General features: G+C 41.1%; 1 protein-coding gene across 2 annotated transcripts in view; it reads right to left on the bottom strand.

Annotated features, from left to right (window-relative positions):
• LOC122574488 (neo-calmodulin-like) overlaps positions 1 to 20,627 on the bottom strand; it is an 85,360-nt gene that overhangs the window by 45,539 nt on the left and 19,194 nt on the right. The window contains exon 2 of one of the 2 annotated variants that reach the window (XM_043742146.1): positions 16,135 to 16,161. The exons of the other annotated variant lie outside the window; for it this stretch is intronic. Coding sequence (XP_043598081.1) covers positions 16,135 to 16,161 — 27 coding nt within the window. The remainder of the gene's footprint in view (positions 1 to 16,134; positions 16,162 to 20,627) is intronic. 2 annotated transcript variants of the gene reach the window in all.

The following is a 20,627-nucleotide window of genomic DNA, read 5'->3' as shown; positions in this document are numbered from 1 at the left end:
TGTGAAAATAGCAGCCGTTTCGAATCGCTGCGAATATTACGCCGAGGATGGAGGATTAACGGCTCCGAAACGGCAAAGACTGCTTTCCGTTGCGTAATCGATACACCACTGCGCGATATCGTTTTGCATTTCCATAGCTCCACCGCCGTGATTTACGATACCCCGATTATTTCCCATCGGGATGAACGCGAAAAACATTACTCGTTGTATCTTTTAAACGTTACTTCCGAAGTTGTATGACGCTCCGTTATTTCGGCCAAGATTCAACCAGAGTTGCAATCGTTGTTTCATCGTTGTTCAAGGCTTGTATAATATATATGTATAAATATATATATATATTTGTGGTAGGAGACAGTTGATTTATGGGAATCGTCAGCGTGGAACAGACTGAAGAAACGTAACGATGCTTACGACACTGGATCGTCGCCAGACTCGACGCCAGCCCACAGACGCAGAATTTCCGAGCTACGTATCAATGTACACGATGTAAATGAAATTCTCGTTCACCTTGAAGGGGATGAACAGCGCTTGTTCCACGAGGAAAAAGCACCGGAGCCAGAACCCTTGACGTCACGTCAAGGAAAATTGTACGTGTCTCCAAGATTGCGATCGAACATGAAGAAACAATTTGCTCGCGAGTGTATTAAAAGTAACACGTTCGAAGACAGTGTATACCTGTTGCCACGTATAAGCTTGCTAAGATCAAATTTCTTGCTATTTGTATCTTCTCGTGCAATGGAAGAATGACACGTTTCGCGATGTATGGGAGATTGTTAAGCTATCAAAAGCTACGTTCAACTATCAAAGTTTAACTACCTTCGAAACGTTTGCACGTAGTCCTGCGTTTTGCGGAGGAGGCAATTAACCAGCTGAATTGCAAAGTGATACTTGATGATCCTTTGAACTTTTAATCAAATAACCCAAGAACAAAAGCGCTAACACAGCCGAAAATTTAGATACAAAGAGGTAAAGGTTCTCCTATATTAGCACGATTTGAGTATTCGATGATATTTAAACAAAGCGTGGGCCTCGATCGTTTGCTCTCTTTCACGCGCCTTATGGAGCCTGATAGCATCTCGATTTTTAATCCAACTACGCTATCGTCTGTGAGTATTTCGACACTTCCAAATTATTGGAAATATATAAAATACAGTTCAAAGAAGCACGCGTATATTTCCACGATTTTACTAAAATTATCGATGAAATCATCACTGCTAATAAACCTTTTTCTACAACGTACCAAATCCAGTAATGATTTAAACGTAATTACATACATAAATTTTACAAATTCGTAGCATTCGATAAATTCCATCCGTAAAATTATAAAAGGTAATTCTATAACGTACGACTCGTAATTTGTTAATTTACTAGTATTGTGTGTAACTTGGAAATTTACTAATATATCATTAATGGACTAACAAATTACAAAATATAATTGATATAATAATTATACAATTCTCTTCCATAATTTTACGATTCTACACCAACTAGGATAATCGAATAATGGATAATTCGTAGAATTGACTTCAAAAATTTCATTTCTTTGATTATTATCAACCTTCTACTAATTCCATATAATAATCCATTAACAGTATTAATAATTATTCTACGCGTATCTTGTAAAATTTCAGCAAGAAATCAGTTCTGTAAGAGATCCCTGATGACTAAATACTTCTAGACTTTCACGTAGATCAGGACAAGGTTCCTCTCTTGGAAGGTTGGCATATCCAGGACGAAAGAGTGACGGCTCGAATTTGGGGCAACGTCTTCGACGTGTCAGGCCGGTGTCGACCAGGAGGAATCTCGCGAACGGTCGCCCGCTCCGGAATATTTACCCAGCCGGGTTTACGTGCCGAAATCGTGCACGTGCGTACGCGTGCGCACGCTACCATCCAGGTTCACGTCCTACTTACGATATCGAACTGCGGAAGGGCAGGGCACCCCGCAAAACGTTTCTGTCATTCACTATTTATCTGTGTACGCTCGAGTGGACGCGTGTTTTCGCACGCCTTTGTTCCGCCTTCGTTCTGCCTTCGTTCGTCAAAGGTTTGGTCCGCGAGGGAAATTCCTCGGGAAAATCGTTCGACGGTTTAAGTGCCAGCGAGCAACAGATTACGGATTGAATGGGCATTCGAGAGTAATCAAGATAATGAGAAGGGATCCGTTCGATCGTCAGCCTGTAGGTAAGGCTGGGATTGTCGGCCAAGTAATTTTGTAATGTCTGTCGCGGTGGAAGCTAATGACGAAAAGTACGAATGGTAGGCTGGAGGGTTTGCTCGTTGAGAAAATAATCGAAATAATTGCGCCAATTAACGATAGGCGCATCTCTAGCAGAACGACGGCGTAATGCTTCTCGGAGAAATTGCTCGTCGAAGAGGAGAGGCAGTTGAACGATGGCCAAGTGCAACTGTATGGCCATCTCTGTTACGGAAAGAGACTCTGTAATCGACTGGAACGTAATGGAAAGAGTCGCAACACGGAAACAGCAGCTCTGGAAAAGCGTTCACCCATTTACTAAGTAAAGAACTGGAATGCTTGACGAGACAGTCTAATCATTCGGAAACATCCTGGCAGAATGCGTTAATTTTCGGATCTTCGTGTCTTTCGGCGGTTGAACAAAAGTATTTTAACGTGAAATGATCGACGAATGGAATAACCCGATGGATTCGAAACTATGTGTCTTTAGAAAATAGTAGAAACGAATAATATTAGTTTAGTTGTTACGTCGATATAACTTGACTAATGTTATATTTTACGTGAAAACGACCCTAGCTTTTCGAATTGTCCTCGGCGCAATCGTAGCGATCGTATGGGTTTTGATTAGACGAAAAATCCGAGTTGGTCGCGTGACTGAATGGTCGAGAGAGTTTCCGTGCGCCACGAAATACGGAAGAAACGCGGGACAAACGGTCAGGGGTCCGGCCGGCGAAGACGGTGCAGACAACGAACGGAAAACCGGGCAGGAAACGAAGGGGTAAACGACAAGGAGATACATCGCGAGGAAACACGATTGTCGTTGATTAGCTGAATAAATCGAGCCTATTTCAAGCGAGTCGGTCTATTTCGGCGAGCGATGTCCGCCCAAAAGCAAGATCGCTTGGAATTTCACCGATGCGGCGAGGTCGCTCGTTTATCGCCACCTGACAACCTTCGCGCCTTCCTCCGGGAATAGCGAAAAAAATCCTTTCAAATCGCATGCCAAGCTCTCGGGAATATCGACGTATTCGTCATTCGCGCCACTTCTATTTTCTCCGAACGTGATCTTGGAAACCTCTTACAAAGAAGATCGCGTCTCGTTCGTTCGTTCGTTTATCAAGACGTCATGAAATCTTAGAAGGATGCGATATCAAAGGAAATATAGCGTTTTAAATCTGAGGAAGGATATTATTAGCTCCCTGCTTTTCGATATATTAAACGAGATTACTTTAATTTTAGAACGTTATGATCAATACGAAAGTCATCAAGATACCATAACTTAGGATAAGATCGGGTTGTTTGAATTAATCTAATCGTGGACCTTGCATAGAGTAATCAATCCTGTGTATCATGCAAACAATATTACTGTATCTTTAATGTAATCGTGAAAAAACGAGGAAATTCCTCTTCCGTTCATCGTAGCCACTATACCGAGCTACAAGTTCCTTTTTCGAGAGCAAGAGTTCTTCAGATTTTCAAGTTATGTGGCTTGATGTCGCGTAAGACCGTCTTTGAGACAGTTGACTGAAATATCAACGACATTTGTCAAGCGAGCGGAATATTTCTGCGAGAATTTGCCAGCCGTCGGCGTAACAGCTTTACGCAAATATCATTTGTCAGAGTTTCGTTTCACGACTATGTTTCATAGTCTCGCGTGAACAACGCTCGCGTGTAATTGAACGGAGCACGAGTCGCTTAAGTCCTCGCGATCTTATTAGGCTCGTTTCGTGGCTTAAATACCTAGAAAACAAAAGTTTTTCTTAGAAATACACCAACAGGCTGCACGGATTTAAACGTTAAAAACTTTTCTCGTCGTTTCTCTCCTCGTCTATAATTTCCTTCGACCAGGATCATCGTTGAAAATGGTAGAATGTTATCGAGGGTGCAACGACTTCGCGAACAATAAGCCCTGAAATCTCTTCTGCCTGTGACCGATCTATACCAACTCTGTGAACGTTGACGAGAAATAATAACTACGTAGCCTGTCTGTCAGACGTTTCTAAAAATAATTTGCTATCGTGAATCACTTAGACCTTCGAAAATGATAACCGTTGGCAAAAGAAGATCAACCCTTGCCACTCACGCGACTATTACAGTTCGACTAAATCGATATATGAAGTATCTCGATAGCTATATAATCGGCAGGGGAGTGCTTTTGCATGGAAAAATAAGTTGATAACATAGAGGATAGAATTTGTTCATACGTCAGCCTGCATTTCGTATGTTTTGCGTTAAGGTCGGCTACCTCAAAACGCGATCAATGACCATCGTATACGTTACTCTTTGGATGCTTATCTATCCGCTCGATTATACCGCCGAATAATTGGAGGTCCTCTAACCGCAATTTCTTCGCGATCGCTTCGGAGGCACTGCGCGTTTCTCTTTCGTCGCGACGAAATTAATAGCCGTGATCGTTCGGAAAGTTGATCTTTCACGCGTGACACGAGGAATTACTCTCGCGATTTTGTTGCTACTGGTAGTTGCTATTTATAGGAACGTATTCCGTTCGAGGGCGTCAATTTAGAAACAGGCATAATTGGTAAATTGAGGAAAATTATTGGAGGCGCGCGAGCTTTAACAACGTTCGACACGCAATACGGATATTAATTGCAGTAATTTGAGCGAATGGGCAACAGGTTTGATCAGTGACTGGTTCACTTTGGTCGTGTGGTTCCACGAAATGGAAAATGCGTCAGACGATTAGCATCTTTTTCTGTGCGTGGAAATTTGAAGAAAATGACGGAAGGAACGCGACGCGATAAGATAAGCTAACACCCAAAGTCATTTTATAGGTTTACGGGCTTCCATAACCTGGTTATCGATTCGCCGAGCGAAATGACAATGTAATATTTCATTGCTCTGCACTGTTCTATTCGGCGTGCACGTTTTAACATAACCTTGTTACGTGATTGTAATTCGTCGATATTACATGTTATCTAAAGTAGCTCACGAAAGCATTCGAACAAGTAGAAAGACATATTTTTCATAAATGTTACAAATTAACTATTTAGGAACCTAAGAATAATAAATTTTACCACTTATTATACGTATCACTTCGTAAACCTACCATTGAAGTATTATTAATTGTATTGACGTTTTAGAAAAACAAAAAAATATTTAGAAAAACTTAGGAAAATATATTTTATCTGACCCGAAGAACATTAATCTGATCATAATTCTGATACCATTTCTAATTCAGAAATTAAGAAATCTGAAGATAAGGACGAACGCGATTTAATCACGCCGTAATATCCTATTATAGGTAATTACGATGATCACGAGCAATGAAATCATATCAATTCGATTTATCCATAAATTAGTAATATTTTATGAAATATGAACAGTTATCCGGATTATAGAGTATTTAATCATCACATGCCACATTCCAGATTCAACTTTTGCTTTGAATTATTAATTCGTCACACTTTGACGAAATCTACGTACTGTTGCAACTGTGTATAATACAAGAATAATATTATTAAAAATCATCGACGAAAAATCTGCGGTTATACAAACCGTCTTTCGCGGTCACTAAATCCTACGGCCACTAAATCCTAGCTGCCCGTAAATGACTGAATATTATGCGATAGAACAGCGAGAAAGTTTCCAGCGTCGGAATTAAATTCTGCAAATGCATACTTCCGTCGCTCACTTGTGAACGAGTGTCGCGGATACCAAGGCGAAAATTTCAATCGGAACACTATCAATCTTGCGCGGACGTGGTTTTATCGTTCGTTCGCAGGGATGCCTGTATCCCTCTGATTACACCTGTCGCGCGTCCGGATCCATAACGTTCCGCGTTAAATGGACGCGAGCGTGTTTTTCATTCAGCTTTTTCAAGAGCCGATCTTCGGAACACTTTGATACAGCACTGGCAACAAATCAGCATTAACAAAGACCGAACTCTGGCGCTCGTTCGAATCCACTGCTGTGATTGAACGCGCCGAGTCGATCGCCTGTGCAACGTAAAATGGTGAACGTGCGGAATGTTTAAGCGCCCAGGCCAGACGACTGAATAATAGTCGGCCACTATTATTCCGCGAAACGAGACAGGCAGCACGAGATCCCTCGTTATCGAGTGATCCTGCTAGGTATTCCGTTTCTCACGCTTTCGAAATGTACCTTTCGATCGGAAACACCGGTACAGAAATGGTCCAGTCGCTGGACTGGACTTTACGGCAACGTTAACCTCGACGATCGATCGTATCGATTTCTATAAAGTACCGTAAGGTTTGATCGTAATGAAATGTAGGAAACGTGGATTTCGGAAGTAGGATACAAGCGAATCTGTCCAACTCTGATCTTTTCTACAGTGGTTAAAATCGTTTCTACGTTAACTAGAAACTATAATAAAAGTACTAACGGCTGTTTCTACCGTCCAATTCCGACATTTTCTTTATCGTGTGGATGAAATCGTTTCTACATTAAAGAAAAGTAGCAAAGACTGCTTCGTTTCGTACTTTTCATTTATTTTAGGAAACCAATGAAATGCAAATCCTGGCAACAAAGCGAAGTTTGCTGTAAAAGAATTTTACCTGTTAACCGGACAAACTTGTTATTCAGATTGCCGGTTTCTCAACGCACGGTGGTCGAAGCGCTCGTAACAAAACGCGAGCCTAGCGAGTTTTAGGTTTTCACTACTGGAATGCGTTATTACCTAAAAATTACAAGAAATTGACAAGGCTTGTTTTTGTTACGAGTCTCTTAATATCTTCATTTATCAATCCAATATTTGTTAAAAATAAATCATATTATATTTCCATGTGCGGGAATTAAAACCAATTTAACTGAAATTAATACGTTTCGATTTAATATTACAAACGTTTCTGCTTAAGAGCCGGTTAACAGGTTAAGCCTTTCTTCGATTGACAGTCTACGTATTGGGAGGCGTATAGGAAGCTCGTCTTTGTCTCTGATTGCAATGCACGTGGTCATATTTAATCGTGTTATTTAATCTCGTGAAGGAAACAAGTTGACCTTGCGTGAGACATCATGCATACGTCTAATTCAATTGGCCAACGGACAGCGGCGAGAAAAGCGTTTGTCATCGCGTTTCACTTTGAAAAATTAATCGAATGCGTATACGACACGAAAGCGAAACAATCGTCTAATGAAACATCGCACACCTTTAAAAGAGTGTTTTCGTTATTACTCGGATTATTAATAGCTCTATGAATAAGGCGTAGTTATTAGCAGGATTGTTGCCGGCGCAAGAGCTAATTTTTTATGAGAATACGCTGCGGAAAATTGAACGTGTCACGCGTATATCACGTGTTACGCTGACACAAGGGAAATCGTCGACGAGCGTGAAACTTTGAAGCCATCTTTTTTTCAAAGATTCGCGCGATTCCACCTCTTGAAAGAACAATTCACTGAGGAACGTTACGAAAGAATGGAAACCATTTAGGAGTAGCGCGATGAAAGATTCAATTTTCTGTCAACTAAACGATCGTCAACGATCATCGGAAACTGCTCAATGCGAGCTTCGATGAAAAGTACGTTTCTAAAATTTCACCAAAAATTCGTCGAGAAGGGCCGAGAAAAATGACAGGTCGGAGGAGCAAGTAGTACGAGTCAACGATTCGTACGAGTGAGGAATCACGCTACGAAAAGAACCACACGGTGAGTGGAAAAAAGTTTCCAATAAACGATTGAAACAACCTTTTTATCGGGGATTTTAGCGAAGAAAAAGACATTCGACGGAGGAAATCCATTTCCTGCGGAACGAGAAGAGAGAGGGCACCTTACTTCCGAAAACCGTCTCACTCGCTCGACGGGACGTCGATTCGTTCCGACAAAAAAACGGTCCGCGCTTAAGGCGGCCACTTAAACGGCACAAAAGAAACCGCGAGCACTTGTTCCCGGCCGAGTCTACCTCCCTGGAGACTTTCAGAAGCTGATGATTGTCACGGAATCGGCCAACGGTACCCGCCATTTTTGACATAATCACTGAGAAACTGCCGGCGGATGGATCGTCCGCCGTGGCTAGTGCGTCCTTTTTTTTACACACTTCCGGGAAATTCCATTCTCGCCTTTCTGTTCGTTGGCCGTGTCTCGAAAAAGCTAAATGAACCAGCTTCAAGGTCGTGAAGGAGATAATTTGAAGTTGGCGAATCGGACGTTGTAACAGGGTTCGAGATGACAGAAGACCACGGAGAAAAGATCGAGTCGTTGAAAAGGGGGTGACTGAAAGATGAAAGGAAATTAAGTAGATAAGAAATAGGTTAAGAAAAGGGATAGAAAGGAAGCAGTTTGACAGAGGGGGAAAAAAGTAACCGCTTGCGGACTTACGTGCTCGATGGTAGGCAGATGGGCCGTGACTGACACCCCCGGTGCCGCCACGCGCCCCTCGCGCACCGACTCTGCGATTTCGAAGACAGTGCGCAAGCTCGAAGCCCCGCACGACCGCCACGATCAGAGCTTCTCCGGAGCTTGTCCCGACCCCCGAGAGCATCATCCGTGTTGGTCTACGGAACCAACGACCAATGTGCTCTAACGTGTATCTTCTACGTTTACGTACGCCATCCTCAGGGTGAATGTCTCTCCTTTAGCTTCCCACTTATCCCCGTGTTTTCAACTCGTCTTCAAACTATACGTTATTTCGTGTCAAGGTACATAATCGTTATCTCTGTCAAGATTTATCTTCGTATGGTTTGAAGGGCATTTAGCCTGTCCGCGGAAGGGACAGTTATCGTATCAAGCGCAGATTCTCTGACTAAACATCGTCCTTGTAATCTAGGTTACCGAATCCAGTCTCGTATAGCGTTTCATTGAACCGATGCTTTGATCCATTGACGAAGCACTTGTATTTCTTCCTGAAATAGCTTCGAACGACACGCTGAGAGGCAAATTATCGGTGACAAATTTAATAGAAAAACGTGCACGACGAAAACGTTGGCGAAAACGTTGTCACGTTGCGTTGTAACGGAACGTTCGAAATTCCACGAGATACCATTCAATTCCAGGGCTCGCCACGTTGGATTTCTTACGAGCCAATCCTGGGAGATCTATCGAACGTAAAAATACGCAGCGGTTTGTCTTTATTGCACAGTTAGAGATCGATCGATCGATCGAAGCGGTGTAGTCGCGGACTACCGTTGTAATTTTGCTCGGTGATTTTGCTTCGTGGGATCAGAGAGCCATGTACTTCGCTATACTCCCTCTCTAGTCGAATAGTTTCCGCTTGGAAATTCTCATTTTCGAAAAATATGACGCTGACAGCGGCTGCGAGTGACGTTCGTCTTCGACGAACACGTGAGTCATGAAACAGTTGCATGCAACTATTACACAAACTGTTTCGTAAGTATCTTTAGCTTATGTCCCATTTCGTGATTCTGTAATATCGATCGATGGTCGTTACATCGTTTATTGATGAACAAATTCTGTTTCGCAACGATGAAAGTCAGATAATAAACACGAAATGCGTAATACACGATGCTAAACCAGAAATTATTAGACAGTGTTTCTATGTGAAACTAAATCCCATTTATGTATGCGTTTATGGCAGATCTAACCCTGTCGTAATCTCCAATTTATATACATATTTCAATCTTGCTGTGATTTTAAACGAGAATATGATCGATAAGAAGATGGCACGCGAAGGTTCTCCAAAAAATACTTCTACGAATATCTGAATGCGAGATACCTTCGAGAAATTTTCAACAGCGAATTTCTCGAGAAGCAACGGAGGTTTTTGACCGAAATTGGTATTTTATATTAGGAGAACATGACTAGTAAGGAGGTGTAACGCCAGAAAACTTGGCGTATATTGCGAATTCGGAGACACCCTGTATTGATCTATTGGAAGCAATTAAGAGGTTGAAAGTCAGGTGGGAAGAGGGGGACCCGTAAAATTTTACGCCGCAAGGTAAGAATTCGTAGAAGCAACGCAGCTCGTGATCTTTGTAGCTTTGTAATTTCTTCTCGAGCCCTTTAATTACTGTTACAAATCAACAACCCGGGCAGACCTCGGGGCTAAATCTTCCACGTAGGCGAGGGATTGTGTATGACTAAAGATCCGACGTTCCAAGAATTACGGCATCTTAAAATTCTGGAGAATCTGAGAAGGGAGGCTGGCTGCGTGCTTAACGACGGCTCGCCACGTTACGAAACGCTTGTTCCATTTAAACCACTCTTTTTCGCCCGGTAAGTTTTTCCATCGACCACGCCGACGTTAGATCGTGGAACTAATTGGGATTGTCGCGAAGTTAAAACGAGTTCAATGGTAAACACGTTTTCCCTCGTGATCGCGAGATTTTCGTTTAAAGGATAAAGTCTGTGTCGAGAAGGAAAAAAAAAATATACAGAAGAGTATCGGCTGTCAAAGGACTGGCGTGTTAGCGGCTACGGACTGTCCTTTCGTGCTGCTGAAACTTTTGTAAAACTTCCTTTGGAAACTATTGACAGGTGCCACCGGCGCGTTTGCCTGACGTACGTTACACAAACGGTCTCGAAGAGCCACGAACCTCTCCAATGCCATTATTCCCCGACGTCGAATGAAATATCTCTCGATTTCCTTTTCTCCACAATACTATGGCGAAACAAGTAGAATTCAGTTAAACGTCAGTCGATGTATCGGAATTTCTGACGCGTTCCTTTCGCATGTTGTTTAGCGTGCACGATTTTAATCATCTTTGCTTCGTGCAAGCTTTCAGACGCTTCATTGTTCGTACATGTAACTACAATGACTCGCTATTCGAACACTGATCTTAGTGGTATTTAATATCTTTCCCCAAACGGGATCGTTTTCGAGATATTTTGGTGGAAAGCTTACCAATGAACGTATATCGTTACGATTGTTAATGGATAATTTTGATTTATAATCTGGTGATACCATGGAAAAGAAATAATTCGTCATGAATCGTATGCTTTGATCAAATTCGCATATTGTGACTATAAATCGATCAAAGTGTCCGGATACTTATGAGCGATGCCGTACAATATTTTCCACGTATCAGCAGAGACTTTACAAAAAAATTTCAACGCTCTGGAATGAAAAGTTTCATCCGTTTCATCCAAACATAACTCTTAGTTCGTATAATTTCTCCTCATGGTAGAAAATATTGGTAAACATCGTCGACTTTATTCGACGATATAGCGAGCTGTCGCAACTCGGAGAACTTCACCAGCAACACCGGCGAATTTGTATTCGAGTTTGGAATCCATTCGCAACGAGGTTGCGTTGCTGACATCAATAGAAGTCGTTTAATCCTTGTGAAAAGGGACGTTGTAAGGTGTCATTTTCCACGTGTTTGCGAAATTGAATGGAGAGGGTGGGATAAAGAGGTGAGGGAAGTTTCTTCATTTTCCTTCGACCTGCTCATCTCCTGACCTTGATTAAAGGAAAGTAAAGCAGATAGCTCAGAGAGCATCACGTTCTCGGGGATAATCTGACCAAAGCGCTTGCTCGTGCTTCGTGAATCCAAGCGAATTTGTATGCTTTTATCATCAGCGCGGCGGGAAACACCGGAGAAAGCAGCAGCGAAATAAATACCTCTCCGCTCCTCAGCATCAAACATTAAGACGACTAAAGATCTGCGCCGAAATCTGCCTCGAGTAATACGAATATTCCCTTGACGAGAATATTGCCATGTCGATGGTAATAGTTAGAGAGACAAATGAAATCCGATCAAAGATCAAACCAGCGTAATTAACACGATCGAATTATCTATCCTTTGTCTTCTCGAAGACGACTGATTCTATTTACGTAAACGAGGTTTGTAATTAAAGCGTCGTTTACGAATTAACCCACCGATGATACGCTCATTATATTTTCACAACGCGTAGGCGCTGTTCCAGCAGGTCAACTTCCGCTGACAACTTCTCTCATGAATCTAATCCGAGGATCACATTGGAATTAAAACGCCTGTTTAGCTACGAGAATAAATTTCAAAGGAGCGAAGTAACAAAGATATCGTCGAAATTAACTATTAATTTTCCTATTCCATTCGCCAGCCGTTTACGTAGAAACAGTGGCTAGAGATACTTTTACGGTTTCCGAGAGATTACAGTAAAAAGCGAAAAATATTAAAATTGGGGATACCGGTGGATCATAAACTCTTTCATGAATTGAAAAGTGGCCGCTTTAAACTACCTCGTTATCGAGGAAAATAAAATTCTCGGCTACGTACTCATATGGTACGCGGTAGAACCCGTACAACTTCATCATAAATTCAATAAGAGTGTGGTTAAACCAGATGCAGCTGTGTCCTTCAGAACAAAAATTTCCTTTATCTAATCCTCGGATAATATGAATGCAACAGAACGTACAATTTTTATGCTCGCAATTGGTACATTAGTATTCTCTTAGCTCGTACACGTAACAATGTGTAATGCAAAATGATTACAAGTGAATAGAATCAAAGGTAAACGATCTCTCAATTATCTGACGTCAAAACCACTGGTAATTCTCGCTCGGTGTAAGACTCTAGAAATACGATACGATTCCCCTTTTCTAAAATAATCTCTCTTCTTCTCAACAGGCAATTAAAATATTAAAAGGAAATAGCGAGGTTTAAAATACAATTTATGTTTGATATACAAATTATATCCCAGGAATAAAATCGCAGAGACAGGCAAATACGGTGATTCGTTAAAATGTTTGAACATGTATATGAAAAACTTTCGTGCATATGTTGTATGCGCGATTGTAAAACATTTTGATATTTTATTAACAGCGTAATGAAATACGTCTGTGATGCCTGTATTGGTTGAATTCGAAACGAATCTGAAAATATATGTAAAAGCTACGAGGTATTTATTGCAAACATATATTTAGACATCTTAAATATATAACGAGCGTTCAACAGAGAGACTTGTTAATACAATAAATAATTGACCGTTTAAATATGTATTCGTGCAATCTCAGTGAAACTCGTTTCGATTCACACTTCACCAATACAATGACAATAGTCTGGTCTCGTTATAACGTTAACGAAATATCGAAATGTTCCGCGCAACACGCACAATACATTCGCGAAAGGTTTCTACAACTGTTCGAATACTTTTGCGCTTTGGGAATTCGACAATTCGATCGCGATTCTAACGCGGAGTAAACGGTAGAGATTCCTCGCGAATTCTAATTGACCGTTCGAACGACACCTCTGGAAATTCTATGCATGTTGAACGCGCAGCTTTCCAATAATACCGGTGCCAGTTGCGCTTGGTATAATGGCTCGGTGTGCTCCTCGGAATGTTCTTTCTGCTGCGCCGGGTGCGCTCCACTAGCCGCTCGGATGTTAAGCCGCGATAAGAAACTAGGAGAAAGATCACCGACCCCGATGACTTATGCGGCGTGACTTTATCTAAGAAAGCACGCGAGTCTTCGTGGCGTTTATCAAAAAATTTTTTTAGCCCCGCAAAAAGATGATCGTCTGGCTCAACGACCTAACGCAATTCGGCTCGAGTGATTGCTCACTTTTTCTCGCGTCTGCCCGCTCGATCATGCGAATCTCAACGATCGCGCGCGTGTATATCTGTTGAATCACATGGAGAAGCGCGAGACTATCGTTGAACTGACCTGGCATGCGACCTTGGCACGGAAACGCTTTTTCCTCTACGCAGAAATGAATATTTTATGTCGAGCGACACGGTGACAGTAGTATTAGACCGCGATGGTCAGACGACCGCGTGGTTACTACTTGGCTTGGTATATTCGTATGATCCATTTTGTCCAATTCAACAGAACAAAATGGATCATATCGTAATGTTCTTATCAATGAAGGTTCTATTGGATTGGACAAAACGGATCATACGTAATTCAATAAAATAATATAAAAGACAAAATGTTGTGCATCTATTATTTGCTTATAAAGCGAAAGAAACTTTTGGGCCAACCTAATACATACACTTGGGACAAGAACAAGTGGGCAGATACTGAAAGTAGGTATCAATGAAATTTAATCGAACTAGTATTACTATACTTTCATACATATGGTTAGCTTCTAAATATTATATATCCTTATAGTGATATATATATATATATATAGATTATTTAATAAATAATTGGAATTGATACTTAGTCTTATGTATAGAAGCTGTATCTAACAGAACTTTATCGATATCTATTTCCACTACCTGTCCATGTATTTTGATCCACAACTGTATTTGATTGCATTCTTTTGAGAATTATTTACGTATAATCGTATTATTTACGTTTTCTCAAATTCCATCGACTGTCGCATCGACGCATAAATGTTAGGTAAAAGGAATACAGGTTAAACAGAGCGGACTTGTATCGACTTTTTCAAATCGATATGTAATAAAATATCTGTGACTCGTGTCGACAACAGTTATTTGTATAACATGCCTGTCGATAGTCAAGTTCGTTGAAATCGCTAAATTATCCATGGTGATTTTCCGGGAACGTGAGCGAAGCAAGTACAGAGAAATACGATCATTTACGTTCTCTATGTATCGATCGGAAATTGATCACTCTTTCATTTTGTGGAATTTTCATAAATTTCATTTCAATCTATACATGTTCAATTCTATATACTTAAGCTCGTTAACTAGATACAGGATAAACCTGTCGTAGAATCTCGCGTCTTACGTTCTGCAATATCGAGCTTGAAAGATATCACAGTGCACCTTACGCCCTCTGCGATTTGCTACTAAGGAGCGTAGGGGATATATTTAATTCAATCGTCGAAAAGGATAAAAATGTGCTTGCCGTCTACTGAACACCGTGGACCTATCGCGGGACAAATAGTTCATATAATAAAATCATACTGATTCCCCTTACTTAATTCACGATTTTTCGTTTATATAATTGTAGTTCGGACAGATGAATTCAGTCGACAGAAGTTTATTTAATCGAGCACTAACTGGTTTTGTTTAAATAAACGAAGCGTGTACAAATCGCCCAATTAAAACCTCTGAAGGGTCGGTATTTGTTTTCTATAGATAAGACTGTATATTTTGATTAAGTCTTCCTGCTATTATTAGCGATTATCAAGCATCGGTGCATGGGAACAGCCTTCTTGAAGTCGCATGAAATTGCTAAACATATCGTCAACGATCATGGCAGGAAACTAGTAAGGAGTTCGGACGATAAATACGACGCAAGTGGTATAGATCGAGCAAAGTACCGACGCTGTCGGTATACCATTGGACGGAGCTTCCCGACAGCTCTGTCGATTGACCGACTACAAGCGCATCGAGCTTTCGCGTGAACTCGTAAAGTTTCCAAGAAAAGCTGACTTACCGATCGGATTACTGCTTCATCGAGCGAGCGGTTCACTTACCTACAAAAGAGAATGGTTTAGGGTTAAAAATATTCTGCTCGAGCTTTCTCCAACTTGTTCTTGCATCGCACTAAAGTGGCGTTTCGTGGTACTAACGATAGTAAAACGCATCGAACACAAACGAGACATGCGGACTAGGTGAAAAATGTTCATGCATCATCGAATTTTTCATGCTGTTCGCGGGATCAACGAAACGTAATCTTTCTAATTCGAGACACACATCGGCGAGTCGGAGTAACTCGTCGCTACGAAATTGCCGATTTGCAATGAACAAAATCTCGAGTCACCCTTCCGTTCTTTTTTCTTTTTTGTTCTTCTTTCGCGTGTTAAATTTGAATATAACTTGAAAAGGCCCGAATAAAACGTAACGCAAAAACACTACGCATTCAGTGTTTCAGCTATCGCAATAGGTGTCGAATGAAAGCGATCTATCTGTAAACAGTCTTGCTAATAGGATATCTCGATAATGTTTAGTTGATAAATAGATAATTGATAATGCTAAGAAGCTTTGTTTCGCTCTCTACTAACAGCGAGACAGGGATGAACGTCTTGCGACGTCTACGTAACTAAGTAAGTGCTACTGATCCCCCGAAGGGACGCATTCTAGCTGAAAGAGACTAACAATAAGATAAACTATAGACGCCTAAGGTGTCTTTGTGCAGAGAATTTGGAATTTTTGCGTGGAAATTTGTACCTGCACGACAGCCGGCCCGCGATGCGCCTGTGCAATAGAAACACAAGAAAGAATATTATACAGACAGGTAGAGATAGAATCATAAAAGAGAATGGTATGTATGAATGCGTGTTAGAAACAGGAAAAGACCGTGAGAAAAGACAAACAAGTGGAAGGATGTCGATCGTCTGCGCGCGGCGCATGCAGAATGACCCAGCTTCTATTCGTTTCCAGTTTTCAGTTTGTATGTGTAAAATCTCTAAGAAATTCTGAACGTCGCCGTTTCCCGAACAAATTTACATACGCTAGCTCACGAGAATATTCCAATTCTTGTAAAAATCTTTTGTCAATATATAATTATTTCACGATTGTAATTGATAATTGGTATATTGATAACAGTTGGAAATAAATACGAACTGGAAAATCCAATATATTTTCTTTCAGATTATGAAAACATCTCGGCAGACGGGAAAGTTATGACTCGGTGAACTAAGAAATCGCGCGGATAATGTTTTTACAAGTTGAAACGCATAATCGTAACAAAGAGCATAATTAAGTTCGAGTTCTCGAAAGACCAATTTACACGTGATTTATGATTCTTAGCTTTAACTATGTGTTCGTAAAAGTGTCGACATACTTTCGTGAGTCATGTAAATTCGTCGAGACATCGGTCTCTGTTTGGAAAATTGCGTGGCGTCCTTAAGATTCTGTCTTTCTTGCAAAATTTGGCTGATAAGCTCGCAAAGTAACGTGAAGGAAACGCGACGCGATCTTCCGAACTTTCGACTACTCCACATGTTGCCTGGATTCGGGGTAATTGGATAAACCGCGAGCCTTAGCCCGCGTAGTTAGTGTTGGTATGTCGAACTAGTAGTAGCAACCATTGTGCGCACGCGTGTTCCATTCGAGATTGGCTTGTACATGTGATGCTGCATTGTCTATTATATGAGACTGCATGCACACAAATGCAGCCAGCTGACGGGGTCGCGTGAATCACCATAAATACAAGGGAAAATATGGTCGCCGTTTAATCCCGATAGGATTTTCAAGAGCGTGGCCGACGTGGTTGACAGAGTCGTCTAGTTCTTTGCTGCGTTCAAATCGCTTGAATACACATTTATCTGGTAGTTCTGTTAATAAAAAAAAAAAAATCTTTGGAAGCAGAGAGGCGTGGGAAATAAGCGAAACATGGAGCGAAAAGAGGCGCTGATAAAAATGTTCATATTTCACTGCTACTCGTCTCGTCTCGTCTCGTCTCGTCTCGCTGAAAAGAGAAATTTTTCCGGTATCTTAATTAACTTCACTTGAATTTTCCCTTCGACCCATCATTATTCAGGTTTGCGCGCGATTACCAATGAATCCAGCGATCAACAGGAAAGCCAATTTACTTTCAAAGCGGACGTATTAGCCCCAGCCCTCTGGCGGTCGTCGAGATTAAAATGTAAAATCGCGCTTTTATTTGCCTCAGAGCTCGTGAACGAATCGACTGGTCCAATAGCTATACAATAAGGGGTATAAAAAAAAAAGAGGTGAAAAACAAAACAAAAAAAATGAAGTTGGTTCAAAAAGCGACCCTATTTCCCCGCTAACGAAACAACTTTTTGAAACACATCGAGCGGGACACACTCGATAAATATCCGTGTAAAGGAGGCTGTCATCGAGACCGGCCTAGAAAAAAGTTTAGTCCGAGCAAATCAACTGATTTCGTTGTTCCTGATACCGTAATTACTTCCAGCCGACTACCGGTCGCTTGACTTCGTTCCATTGATTTTACGAGCCGCTTCATATCCGGGAATCACCATGGAAACCGGCTGATGTCGTTTCAATGGAAAACCGAGGCAAGATACACGAAACCCGTACGACCATGAAATTTCCGTGTGTCGCCAGTCGGCAGAGCGCGAAATCTCGTTCAACGGGGCAATAGGACGAGAAAATTTCGCGAGACGAGCAAAGAAAAGCGACCCTTAACGCGCTCCTTTCGCGTTTCTACCACGCTTTTCGCTCTTGCCAAGAAAGAACTGAATTTTCTCACATCAACGTTGTACCCGTGAAAACGGAAGAACGAAAGAAATCCGAACCCCCTTTGTCTAAGAACGAAGTGTGAAATAAAAGACTTCGGCTATCAAAAGGAATCCATCAGCGACCATTGAAGGTGGAGAACACGAAATGTCTTAGTTTGCCGGACTTGTCGTGCACGGGACACGTGTTTCGAATCGGCGGTGAATTTATTGCGAAACGAGTTCCGCGTTATTACCTTCCGGCGAGCTTCCTGGTGTGCTAGTTTACTCCAGGGAGATGGGGAGATTGAGGGAAGAGAACGCGATCGCGAGAGAATGAAAATGAATCCCAGCCACGAGCTTGTTTTTGTTTATCGAGCTTTCGACATTTCCTCCCTGGTAAATCCTACCTTAAGCCTCGTTCGGATTAGTCGAGTTACATTGTTTCAGCAAAGTAGCGTTCGAGCACTTTTTACGTATATATATCGTATGGGTTATACAAAACACTTTGAAGCAGCTTTGTAACGAGACACAATTATACATAAAGCATGAAACTAATTTGAAAGAGTATATAAAAGTTACAGGATAGTTTGCTTCAGTAGATGTTTCGACTACGTGAACTCGAGTTTCTTAACTTCAAGTTGCTTTCGAATTAAAGCAGTTAAGCTTCGTTCGAATTAGTCGAGTTTCTCGAATCGAACAGACTCGACGATAAACAACTAGACTAACGAGAACAAGGGTAGAAACTTGAAAAAATATTTCCATTATAAATATATCAATAGTCGAAATAAAGAAAGCAGCTTCGGGTTACTTGACGTAATTCGAACGAGGCTTTCTAAGGATTTAAAAGGAGACGCGCAATTTCACGTATTCCCTTTGTATTCGACGTTTCGATCGACGAAAGAGAATTACAAGCAAGTGGCTCGACCAAGAAGTAAATTCTCACCATCAACTGGCTCCCTTGTTCGCGCAAACGAAATTCTTCCGAGAAATTCTCCCAAATAAATTGCGTTAAGGGAGGCCCTAGAGAGTTTCTCTCGACTTTGAGATTCCTTCTCATGGAATTATTAGCATCAGATCGTTAGTAGCTGGCGCGAATCAAGCAATCATCATCGACTATGGCGTTCTACGGTCGTTATTGGATCACACTATTGTCCAGTAGAAATTGCAAGAACGGAGTCATGGGGATCTGGGTCATTTATGTAGGGCAGGTAATGTCAAGGGTCGCGTGCGAGTTCCAGCTCACTCCAGGCTTTGGAACCTTCTCAGACAAAATTTCCCATGCCCGCGTCTCCGCGTTTTTCCGCTTTCACCTTCCCTCGGTCCTCTTTTTCCCCGAGAATCTTTAAAGAATTTCGACACTCTACTCCGCGCATCGCCAGGTATGTACATTCTCGCGCAGAACTTTCACGACAGCTTTAATAACGAGTCTCTTAGAGACGTAACCGATCAAGCAGTTCAATTTTTCGGAAATTTCTTAATTTCAGTTTGATAATGAAAAATATTCAATTTGTCCTGGATATCAGCTGTCCTAATAACTTTGTCCAGCGATGTATTTCTACGAATTCATTTGCTACAAAAAGATGGAAATAATAGTAGTAAATTATAAGATAAGTTGGAAGGGATAATGTTTCTATCGTTAACACTTTCCCGTAATTTTCAATTTACCAAATCCATCCAAATATCATTTAACTTGATATTTTATGCAATAAAAGAAGTAGGCGCTAATCCATTAACGTTTCATTATCTACATCAAATGCTGGGGTTTTATTAACCTTTTTCACGGTATAAATAAAACGCGTAAATATAGCGTTATAAATTTCACATCTTAAAGGTCGTCATACGTAACATAATTATTAATACTTATTTCCTGCACAACGTCAAGAACATGTACTTTATATCGCACTACAGAAATACTAGAAAATAATGATTACTCTCTAAATTATTCATTCTGAATTCTTCTTCGCTTGACCGCTATCAAAAGATCGAGGATGAAAGATTTTCTAAGATTTTTGAATCAGAGTGTACTTCTACTTTGCCGTATGCATTCACCATAAAGATCCTTCTACGTTTACCTAGATGCATACGAAAAGGAATTTTATCCTATCGAGCGAAGAAATACGACGTCTCCAGGGGGCCAAGTAATATTTCAAATAGAAATATCCTCGTGTTCAGCAACGATCTTCGATAATTGATACACGACCTTGCGCGTGAAACTGTGAATAATAATCGTAGAACAAAAAGAATATTTATAGTCTACTGTTTTAAAATGTGAATGGACCGCGCGATTAGCAATTACGCCTGGCAAGTGGTAAAGTCAACCATAAAGCTGCTGTCTATTACAAAGTGCTCGACGACCGATACAGAATTGCAGAGTCTCCTGTACCTCGGCGAGGCGGTAACTTATCCGGCAAAGTTTCAATTTCCTGTCAAGGATCGATACAAGGTATAATACAACATCATTTGTCCGTTATATTCTCTAACACGCTCGTACTTCTTAATTGTCATCGCCATGGG

Source organism: Bombus pyrosoma, linkage group LG13 (assembly GCF_014825855.1).
Source record: "Bombus pyrosoma isolate SC7728 linkage group LG13, ASM1482585v1, whole genome shotgun sequence".
NCBI lineage: Eukaryota > Metazoa > Arthropoda > Insecta > Hymenoptera > Apidae > Bombus > Bombus pyrosoma.
The sequence above is the reverse complement of the archived record's forward strand: the minus strand, read 5'-3'. Positions and strand labels throughout refer to the sequence as shown.